This window comes from Leiobunum rupestre, chromosome 1, assembly GCF_980474605.1.
Source record: "Leiobunum rupestre chromosome 1, qqLeiRupe1.1.hap1, whole genome shotgun sequence".
Taxonomy (NCBI): Eukaryota; Metazoa; Arthropoda; class Arachnida; order Opiliones; family Sclerosomatidae; genus Leiobunum; species Leiobunum rupestre.
In genome coordinates, this window is record NC_143384.1 from 75,919,451 (window position 1) to 75,931,437 (window position 11,987).

General features: G+C 37.1%; 1 protein-coding gene across 4 annotated transcripts; it reads left to right on the plus strand.

Moving 5' to 3' along the window:
• Positions 1-267: 267 nt before the first annotated feature.
• Positions 268-10,857, plus strand: LOC149966644 (uncharacterized). Of its 4 annotated transcripts, none has more exons than XM_090171946.1 (6): positions 268-287; positions 4,042-4,123; positions 4,187-4,270; positions 6,929-6,998; positions 7,061-7,764; positions 9,771-10,855. In XM_090171946.1, exons 2-6 carry the CDS (start codon positions 4,067-4,069, stop codon positions 9,894-9,896), a joined length of 1,041 nt encoding a protein of 346 aa, XP_090028072.1. In that variant the 5' UTR covers positions 268-287; positions 4,042-4,066; the 3' UTR covers positions 9,897-10,855. The 4 variants fall into 4 exon arrangements, with proteins under 4 accessions (XP_090028072.1, XP_090028080.1, XP_090028056.1 ...); XM_090171954.1 differs by lacking the exon at positions 268-287 and adding an exon at positions 2,012-2,115 and having other exon boundaries at positions 7,061-7,750; positions 9,771-10,857; XM_090171930.1 differs by lacking the exon at positions 268-287 and adding an exon at positions 2,013-2,115.
• The last annotated feature ends 1,130 nt before the right edge of the window (positions 10,858-11,987 follow it).

Sequence of the window (11,987 nt, forward strand, 5' to 3'; positions counted from 1 at the left end):
CCCAAAACAAAGACCCTATAAAGAGTAGCTTGCACGTCCCGGTTCTGTATAATCGCTAAATGGGTTTTGTCAAAGATAATGTAAACCTCGCGCCTTGTCAAAAGCGTTTACGCACTTCCTGCTGGAATTACGAAGACATTAACTGCATCGCTACCTTGGTAACCAAGTACAGATAACGCCCTACAGCAACCGATGGAGGTCGATTTTTTGGATGTCACATGTCGAAAGTGAATATTCGGTTCGTTACCAAAAAATAAATCGGAAAGCTCTCTGAATTCGATTCAAGGGTAAGGAGTTATATATGGTCTTCAGTGTTGGGTAGTTTTTTAAGTACTTGTATTTTAAAAACTATTTTAAATACTTTTTCAGAATTTTGTATTTTATTTTAAATACTTTCAAAGCAATGTATTTAGTATTTTATTTTAAATACATTTTCCTTGTATTTTGAACAAAATACTGAATAATATTAGAGAAAATACTTTATCCACCAAATAGTCTCCATAAAATGAAATTGTCCGCGACAAAACACCATCAAGCCGCGAGCGGAAGAAATACGCCTAATTCATAATCACCCATTCACCCACAAAGTCGTGGAAAATTCCGCTTATCGGCCGTGGTGGCGTTGGAGCAGCGAGGACTCTAGTCTTAAGAGACAATCTGCCTTTTAGATCAGGCTTAAAAGCGTTATATTATCTACCTTTCGGACAGTCTGGCATTTTTTCCGCTTTCAAGAAATTAAAGTATTTTGAGTATTTAGTAATTTAAAATACTAAAATAAAGTATTTTATTTTAAATACTTTACGCTATGAGTATTTAGTATTTTATTTTAAATACTTTATCGTAGGAGTATTTAGTATTTTATTTTAAATACTTTATCGTAGGAGTATTTAGTATTTTATTTTAAATACCGAAAGTGAAGTATTTTACCCAACACTGATGGTCTTTGGTTTTATGGAAGAGTCTATTTCACACAAAGGTTATGTAATCTAACTGTAATTAAGAGGTATAGTTTTAAAGGCTCTGTAAACCTCAATTACACCTAAAACATTAACGAACTAATTATTAAGTTTACACATACGAGAGGAATCACCTTATCCGGCTAACTTTTGCTCGAGATCAAGACCTTTTGAAAATTAAAATGCTTTCATAATAAAACTGACGCTTTCTTCAGAAAAATAATGGAAAATTATTGGATCGAAATAATTAAAATATTAACCATTCACTTCTGAAATTTGAGATCAAAACGCGTTTTTGTTGGTATTTATCAACGTAACCCGGACAACAATAAAGGAATAAACTGCTAGATATTCCTCAGTAGCCGAAGTAAAAATTTAATTTATTATAGTTAATTGATGTTTTATAAATCGCGTTATAAATATTAATTGGTAGTTGGTTGTTTTTGGATTAAAGTGGTCTGATGTTTAGTATGATTACATTCATTGTTTTTATACAAAAACGCTATACTGATTAAATTTTATTAACACATTTTTAATCATTATTATTGGAAAAAAAACCACTCAAATGTAAGCAATTCAAATGTTATCACTCTTATCTTTAATCTAAAAATGAAATATAAAAAAAAAATTAAATAACGTTCATTATTTTTAAGCTAATAATGATTAAATACGTCACTTGGATAGGATAAATGAGCGTCCGCTTCAACAATCTATACACTCGACTATGCTAAAGATGGCGCTAGTGCTCCTAGTGTAGTGTAGCGCCATCTTAATCATGTTCGAAGAAAAAACCTTACTCATTCGTATAGGTAGAAAAGTTGAGATAAGGAACTATAGCAGCAACATTATTGTATTATACATACCGAATAAGGGGTTTGGAATTTCTAGGAATTCTAATCTAATCTAGTGTTTTCCGATTTTCTCTGGATGATGCTTTAAAGACTTTCGATCAAGTAAACGCTCGCTTCAAAAATTGTTTCGTGCGTAACTTAAGTTTTATATTCGTCAGTAAGGATTATCAGCCGAAGTACTGCGTTATTTTCCTAATAAATCTTATTATTATTATTAATTCGTTGTTTTATTTTCAATTTAAATAATTCTCAATATATAGTCCAACGTTGACTGTCGTCTATTCAAAGATTCTGACTAACATATTGAGGTAATTTCCAATTTATACTATTGAGGCGTTTAACTTAGAACAATAGAAATACCATTTTTGGTGAACACAGTTTCAAAACATGCTAACTCTTTTTGAACATTACCATAAGTAATATAATTCATTTCGGTATGACAATTAGGAAATTTTTTTAAGTGTTATTGGGCAATCAAGCTCAAAGGTAAAATATACCATAACCAAGGATAATAATAAGAAGTATCATATATTATGTTATTTATGGCAATACCTATTGTATTTTGGGTTGGCACGCGAGGGGTCGGAGTGTGCAATAACTGGTGGCTTTACCGGGGATTCGGGGTCCGGCTCTTGTAACCCAGCACGGGCGGTGGCGCACTGGGAGATGTTAGCTCCGTCCAAATGGTCCTATCTCTACCTCCGAATTTGGTCCGGTGTGGGCTGGTAACTGGGCTTCGGCCCAGGCTAACGGAGAGGGGCCGGGCAAACTGGCCGTCTCGGCGGATTGAGTTGCCTGCTGTGGGGCTGCGGGCCTCCGTATGAGGGCACGGCGGACCCATCTTTTGGGGTTCCACCGGGATATCCAGTGCCAGCTGTGCCGGGTTATGCGGGCTGCTGTGTGCCCGCCGTTCCCCTTTAGGCGCTCTCTCCTAAGGGCTTGGCTCTCTACCTTTCTAGGTAGGGTGTCGGCTGGCGTTGCCAGAGCATCCGCTCTCATTCCCACTGCTGTGTGCGAAGTGAGGGGTTGGTCGGCCCATTGCTGCACGTTCTGCTGGGTTGAACGGCTTACGTCGAGGGTGCGACCATCAGTAGTAGGGTTCTGCTACCCATGCAGGTTTTGTCACCTGTCCGGGCGTGTGGACAATGGCGTAGGGCATTTGATGATGAACCTCCGGTGGTGTGGTTTCAATCTTACTGGTACACCGGGCTATAATTCTGATGCATGTATTTTGGGTTCATGTTTATCATGTTATATTTCATTTCATCATATGGATAATAAATATTTGCTTTAAAAATATAATAAAAAGTTATGTTTTTTATAATTTCTTAAAAATTGTAAAACATGAAATTCGACTTTAATTCATAACTTGATTTCTTTATCTCCGATGTTTTTTAAGCTCAGGCGACGTTTTACACTTGTGTTATTTTAATTATGTTAAAAGGTTACTAATTTGGTTTGGTATCATTTATTCAAAGGTCCAAATAATATTTAATTTTTGCATTTCTCTTTAATGCATCACTATCTTGAAAATTATGGTAAGAAATATAAAAAAAATCATTTTTCGTATATTTGAAGAATGTAATTATATTGCAACCAAACCAAACTAAAACAAGCTAATTTAACCCAAGCTAGCCTAACTTAACGTTACCTAACCCAAACTAAAACCACCTAATTTAACCTAAGCTAACCCAACTTAACATTACCTAACCCAAACTTACCCAACCTAACTTAACCTAAGCTAACCTGACGTACTTAACCTAACCCAATAAACACTTACCTAACTTCGTTTCCCATAAAAAACCAATTACATGTATATTTTTGGAAAATAATTAAAATTTGGCATTTTTCATTGGGCATATTATCCGAATGTTCTAGCTATAATATTCATATTAATATTTTCATTATAAATATTTATTATTTAAAATTACTAAATATGTTTAAATTGTTTTTAACCAGATAAATATCTGCGATAAGGTAGGACTTGCGACGAATTTAAGAAATACATACAATGTTGTAGGCGGAATTTTATTTGCGATCATTTATAAACAGCTAGACATAAATGCACCGAAGTGCAAGTCAGCTAACGATTTTTATAGACTTTAATTCAGTTAACCGGGTTAAAATGGGGTAAAGGGTGAAATTCCAATGTGGTTTTAACATCCCTAGGCAAAGCCATACCCAGGAATCAATTCAAGGTATGTTTTCCTGACTGAACCAAACGTCCCTTTCAGATAAAAGGTGAACTATAAGAAAGAAATGGCGACACCACCTGAATCACAAATGAACCTGTCGCAAAGCTCAGCAATTGAAAAAGTAAAATATAATAATCTGAGCACCTCATATCGAAAACCTTTAATTATATTATGTCTATTGTAGAAAAAAACTAATATTTCTTTGGACAATATGGTTGGAATTTTTAATAACGAGAGCACCAAACAAGTATCATTCAGCGGTGGAGAGGTAATTATCATTACAATATTGTCTCTTTGATCTTCGAAAAATGTGATATAATTTCAAATAGTATCGTATAGAACTAGGGATTTTCGTCTGGTGTAAACATGATTCAATTAAACAGTAAATAGGCCACCTTCTCTCGTTTTTATAAAATATTTTGAGGTTTCTAGCTAGGAGCTCCTGTCATGTTCGCTTTTATCACTTCGTTCCGGAGAAGACTATGGTGGTTTTCATTCCAATAGTAAATTTTGGTTATTCCTTTAGACCTATATATAACTCCGTAACTAAACAATCCCTGGGAAGATATTAGGGGTTCGAAAGTTTCTTTAAATACATCTTTCGACCAGGTGACATAATTTGACGTGAAAGAAGGATGTTTTGATTTAATCCTGGTAGAGGTAACCGTACTTACATCTGTATAACATTAATTAACTCTTTAAGAGTTAATCAAGAGTGCATAGAAATAACTAAGAACTATGTACGATAATACCCAAGGAACCAAACAGGCCTAAATCAACTTGTGACTTGTGAAGCCAATACATGGGTTAAATTTCAATGATCTTATACTCCTCAGAATTGAAATTCCCCGAAAGATCTGTCTGTAGCGCCATCTATAAAATACCAAAATGGGGTATTTACGCCCGCTTTGATTGAAGATTCAAAATTTTTAATAATTATTAAAATAATAATAATAATTATAATAACAATAAATAATAATAATAAATTACAATTTGTAGACATTTTCCACGTCTATATGAACTATAGGAACTAGAGGACGCCAGTAAATTCCCTGAGTTTGAAAAGTAGTGGTTCATTGTGCCAGCATTAAATATGTTCCGAGCAGTGTTGCCAATGTGCGGGAAATTTCCCTTTTTTGCGGGAATTTTCGTCGTTAAATTGTCGGAGAGGGGAAAAGGGAATTTTTCTCGAAATACTCATATTTTGCGGGAATTTTGGGGGGATAAGAGACAAGATAGAAAAAGTGAAGGCAGCATGCGATAGTTTCGTCATGCGCAGTAGATTCCGGTTTTTCTATCCCCTCAAGGTCAAATCTGAAAGTCACTGCTCCGCCATTGCGGCTCTCAAAACACAATTATATAGCTTATGCCTGGTTTTTGTTGTCTTTTATTTAATACGTTTTGTCACATAAATGTATTTTTTTTTATATATTTATAATTTCATTAAAAATGTTAAATATTTGGTCGCTCCCGAAATATTGTGCCTGTTTTCCGAGGAGTTTTCACGAATGTAAGGGGGTTGGGGTTATGGAGGGAATTTTTTACCCAAAAAGGGAAATTTTTACCTTCTGAGAGGTAAATCTTACTTTCAAAACTTGGCAACACTGGTTCCGAGTTCCAAAGATATGCTCGTGGAGATAAGAGCTATATCGGATCTTAGCCGTAGACTGAATTCCCAACTAAATTTACTTAAGCCCGTATCCTTATCGAAAAAAAAGGGAAAAAATCAACTTCGGTAATTTTACATCAGTCGCGATGCAAGTTGTTCATACAGATCTTACAAGATGATCTTGTTTTCCAAACACGCCGTTTTCACAAATTTTATACAAACAACAGTCACCGGATTTACCTTTAATATTTTTTGTGAATTTTTTTAACGTCGTCTGTTTCTTGCAATTGTCGTTCATTATCTTTTGAGTGTCCTGAACGACCGGCTAATAATAAGAATGATATTAATCAGCTAGGCTAATACCATGGTACCACCATAGGCTCAAGTCAGCTAGCGACTTTTAAATCCTTTAATTTAGGGAGCCGGGTTACGACGTGTAGGAGGGTGGTGACAATTCCTAAATGCCGTGCGAGCCAAAAACTCCCTCTACTTACTAGTTCCGTTAACCTCAACAAGTTTTTAGGGAAAGGGCAAACCGAATAACTTGGGGAAAACCAGTGGGGAGAAAACTTGCAAACTCGACGCAGAGTTGCTTCGAGTTTTCAACCAGTGCTACAAGCTGGGAACGAACCCGGCGAAAATGCGTATAATGCTAAGCGATAAAATATGCGACAGTACACAACAACAGCAGCAAAAAATAAATATATATGTTGTGTGTTAATACAGGGTGTTTTGAATTGCTCTGACTGGGCATTTTGTTCAGGAACTGCATTTCAGATATTTCTTTCAATTATGTACAAAAATGTGAAGGCTATTGGTCCCTATGGACAGCTTGTCTTTTCATCAGCTCATATCTTCGTGAAAAAGTGTTCTTTTCCAATGAAACCAATTTCTTTGAACATTTTCGACAGCACTCTACAACTTTATCATTGAAACGTTTTTTTCTAGCACGTACTGGCGAAAAAATATTTTTTTTACAAAAACCCGAAATTATTTCCGATTTTTCTGAAATTTAGAATTTAAAGCGATCCCACACTAGAAATAATACCCTGAAAATTTCGCAACTCTATCTCTTGTAGTTTCTAAAAACAATGCCCAGTCAGATCAATTTAAAACACCCTGTATATAAATACAAATATATTGAGTTTAGGTGCTCTCTATTCTCTAACATGTTGAGAAATTATCACCACCTAGAATGCAGTTCGTTCAATAAAAAATTGGACTTTCAGAAAACCAGAAAATTATAACTTACGAATAAATTGTGGTTTTGTTTATCGTCCATCGTATACTAAATTAATTCCCGTTTTGCCATTTTAGGGTAGCAAGTTTGTAGAATCTGAAATTAATGTTACTTACGTCCACAAATATGCAGCACCTAAGGAATTAAGTAATTTTTATTAAATATAAATTACATATAAAAATACATAAAAATAATAATTTTTGGTTTAGTTTCTAAAGAGAGTATTCGTGATATCAGAGATCGATTGGAACTAATTTTCACCTACGAAGAGTCCCTAACGGACTTGCTGCACAGAGAAAAGGATTTTACGGCAACGGTTTCCCTCCGACTTCTACAGCCATCGTTTCCTTCCAATAGCAGCATAATAGGCGAAATAGCCTTGAACGATCTACTATTAGCCGACAATGGATGCAGAATGTCGCCCAAAAGGATCCTGATAATGTCCGAAGCTGGAGGCGGCAAGACGACGCTTTGCCACAAGATCGCTTTCGACTGGGCAGTAGAACGGGTTGACAACTTGGCAGTTGATTATCAATTGTTAGTGCTGTGCAACCTGCAGAAAATTACCGTAAGCGGCAATCTAGAAGCGGCTTTGAAGAACCTTTGCTGCGAAAGTCCCGACGATTTATTATTACTGGAAAACGTTATCAGGTGTGAATCGACGAACACGATGATAATTTTGGATGGCTTTGACCACATAGAAAGGCATCTACAAAATCACGTCCTCGAGTTTGTACGAATCGTCTCGCAAGCTAAATCATCTTTCAGAAGGCCAACCATTATATTGACCTGCAACAATAGGACGGCTGACGCTTCCTGGTCTCAGCTATTTCAAAGGCACGTCATGCTTTCACAACGACCCATTTCCTTCCAAAACGATTGTTTCACGGCAACTCAAAGTAAGTCAGAACAGGTGCGTATGCTCAAATTCGTGCTTTAAAATAATTCCTCTCTCTGAAGGCATTTGACCATTAAACTGTTTAAACGAAATCAGCGCATTTAAAGAGTGGTAGAAGGAGTATATATCGAGGGTGGCTGTAAAATCATTAAATGGTGGCAATTTTTGGGACAACAGAATCGCAAATCTATACGGCTTTTTATAAATTAAGATGCTATATATGCTATCAGGAGACATGACTAGGAGTTCACAGCCGGGCGCTTTTCCCAACGCGCGCTGTTAACGAAAAACGTGTCTTTCCCTTCTCAAACTGTTACCCCCCAAACAGTGTTTCTTTCAGGCATCTCTCCGGGGGGGGGGGGGCGAAGCCCCCTCGGAAAACTTCTACCGCCCCCCCGGAGCTTCCCCTTTTTCCGACGCCACTGCCAGGCGTGCAGGGAGCGCTACGCACGCCACTGGATACAAGCACCCCCGAATGTCTGGGAAACCCCCCCGAAGAAAATTTTCTGAAAGAAACACTGCCCCCAAACCGTGGTATCTCCAGTCTCGGAGACGGACCCGAGATGAAATATTTTAGTGACGCTTTCTAGTGAGGATTGTGGGAACTACCGCTGAAGAAACAAGACGTACGACGGTCAGAATACACACAATCCTTCTAATGTGTTAAGTTTGTTTGAGTTATTCACAGCAACCTGCAACGCCGGTATCGCAACCAAAATATATCCACGGTCACACACATATACATATTTACAATTATTTGTGACTTCTAGTCATACTTTGAAAGCATCGAAGATTCCTTCGATCAGTGTCACTTTTATTTTTTACTTCTGATCACACTTATTTGTTACTACTCGTCAGCCGTTGAGTGTCACACTTATTTCTTCTAGTAACTTATTAGTTACTTCTGATCACACTTATTTGTTACTTCTGGTCATACGCCGAAGACTAGGCCGATCAGTGTCATACTTAATTGTTACTTTTGCTCATACGTTGAAAGCACGGCCCACTCTTAACGGCCTTGAAAAACGCCAGAGGGAAATGGGCGCGTAGACCTCTATAAACACGCGGATTTACAATGTTGGAAATTGCGGAGGTCCGTATACGCTGCCCAAAAAACCTTACTTAGAATTAAATTTAAGGAACGTATTTGCAATTCTAGGTTAAATGTAAACCACAGCTATTCAAAAATATAACTTTCATGAAAATCGGACTTAAATTAAGGAACGTTATGTCGACTTTCAGGCGGAAATATAAAACCACGAACATTGGGGTCCTGTAAATAACCCCGAAAACTATACTTAAATTTCATATTTACTGATATAACCGAAGTTGTATTTCAACTGAATCCTAACCTATCCAATAATATTTTTTTAACGTTATCGGACTTAATTTTAAAGAAAATATCTACCACATAAAGGAAATCACCGAAAGTAGTAAATTGGGCAAATGCCCAACTTCTTGGGCTCCGATTTGAAAACTTTATGAAAGGCTATCAATGGCGATATCTGTACATTCAAACGAGATATCATTGACTCTTCTAGCCCTAACCATTGAAGAGGTATGCGTGACACGGCGCCATCGGCGGCATCGGCAACGGCTACACGGTACTTGAGACTAATACACACAAATCCTTAGGATTGTGTGTAAAAACCAGTTCTGACTGGGTTGTAGAGCCGCCTCAGCGTGAGCCCGCGAGAAGGGTTTTTTTTTCTCCCAGAGGGCGCTATATTGATAGTATAGTATCTACGCGATGGCCGAGAAAAAAAGAAAACACCAGAGATAAAATTCGAGGGGTGGGTAGAAAGCGGGAATTATTGGGAAAAACGGGTTTTTGTGTTCACGACGCCGGGGTCCATTCCACGCGGCAACCGCTGTCAACTCCTAGTCATGTCTCCTGATGCTATAGTTTTACAATACCGTCTTTACCAAGGGGTTCAGGATTTTTCCTAATTTTTTTAGAAGATTTTAATGGTCTTAGAGAAATTTCTACGTCAATTTGCTAATGTTTTTTATATTCCTAGCTTTCGAATGTGTGTGGAAGTAAAAGTTCGAAGAAACATCCAGTGGAAACGATTTTGAAAAGTCTTGAATCACTGAACAAAGAGAAACGAAATAATGTTCAAAATTTCTTTTCGAAATTTCAGTAACTCCAGAGACTCGCTTCTGAAACGTGCCGTTTTTAAAATTTCTAAATGTCTTATTGAGCTAGTTGTAGGACCCATTTACATACGTTTTACACATTTTCATAAAAATTTTATATGACGGAGTTTTTTTTAATTTTATTTTTATGGTAATGGTTTTTATAAATATTTTTTGTACAGAAAATATGATAACAGTTACGTAAAATATTTTACTATTATATAGTTTTACCGAAAGGTCATTAGCCAGTGATTAATAGTGGATAGTATAGCAAAAGTGACATAATTACCAAAAGTGTGTCAATCGGACCTATTTCTTAATGAATGTTACTAGCGAAATACAAGTTGGGAGGGGAGAAAGGAAAGTATGCCTTGGGGAGGGAAGGAAGTTAAAACCAACAATTAACGCCTCTTAGTGAGGAACGAAGGAACTAAGTAGCACTGGTCAAAGTTAGTGTATTTTTTGATTTTTCGTCGTTCTGTGGAGATGCTATCGCCATCGACCTACGATATAATACCAAAGACTAAAAAAATATCCAGAAAGGCGACAATAAATAGTCCTTTATGTGGTCGATCTCGAGTCGAGCATTCATTAAACCTTTAGCATACGAAAGTACAGGGATTGTCACACTTTTGGTAATTATGTCACTTTTGAATATAGGAATATTGCACGTTAAAAGCAAAAAACAACTAGTTTCATTGATGCTTAAAAAATTATTTTAGGGTAGTAACATTATATGCAAGAATACAGTAAAAATATTGAAAAAAGTACAAGTTGGCAATTTCTTTAATCCGAATAAGGCTCCCATGTCACTAACAATGAAACTCGACGAAGCTTCTGCCAAGCACGCTGTGATAGATCAGGAGTTTCTGTCGAACTTCTTTATACAGGGTGTTTCAAAAGTTGATGCAAAAATTCTAAGGAGTTACATTATACTAACCCTTAAAATTTATTTTAAGAAACCACTATATTCGGTTTGTAAAATGTATGTCACTACTTAAAGATCATTTTAACATAAATATATCTTGGTTTTATTTAGCTAAACTAAAGTTAGCCTTTTCGTTACTGTGGTATTTGTAATCTGATGCCAGATGGCACCCCCGATTCAGTTTATGCAAGTCCATTCCTGTGATAAAAAAAAACAATATTACCGTGTTTACAGGGTGGTTCAAAAGGTTATGCAAAAATTTTAAGGAGTTGTAGGGGCTGAGTTGAGAAGTATGCCTGTTTTTCCCATTTTACTACGATGAGTTAAAAGAGCGCCAGAGAGATTCAAAGTGTGGCACTGGGTGAAAACTCGGAACAACTCCTTCTGCGTTGAGTTTGCAAGTTCTCTCCCCACTGGTTTAAGGGGTTTTCCCCCGAGATCTTCGGTTTCCCCTTCCATAAACACTTGTATAGGTTAACGGTAATAGTTAGTGTAGGGAGCTGTTGGCTCGACCGCGTGGCATGCAGGGCTTGCCACCACCCTCCTACGCATTGTAACCCGGCCACCTGAATTAAGGGCTTTAAAAGTCGCATGATGACTTAGGCCTAAGGTGGTGCCTTGGGTATTAGCCTAGCTGATTATTATTATTATAAATTAACAACAGGTGAAAAACTCTGGTCATAGTCCTCTCCTTCCGTTTGATTATATCCTTGTGCGACGACAAGTCGCCCTCGGTAGCGTATTATCCTGCCGTTATTATCCCTGTTTAGTGCATAAACCCAGCGACATCCTATTATCATTTTATTTCCTGGTTTTGAAATTAGCTCAGTGACTTCACGCTTGTCTAAGGTCTCCATTTCGTCGTCCATGGCTGCTATCCATTCTGCCGCTTGTGGTGAGTTTATTGCATCGTTATAATTTTGTGGTATTGTTACCTTTGTACAATAGGCGTACTGAACTGAACTCCCATCAAAGACTGAGGGGGGAATCCTTGTCGAGGGGGAAAACACGGAGGTCGTGCTGACGCTGGCGATACACCTTAAGATGGCGGCGAAAATTAAAACCCAAATACTTGGCATTATTTTGGGTTTACATTTTTGGGTCAAAACTATTTTTTCAAGACAAAATAAGGTACGTGTAAGTATATTGAACGTCTTGTTGATCTTTTGAT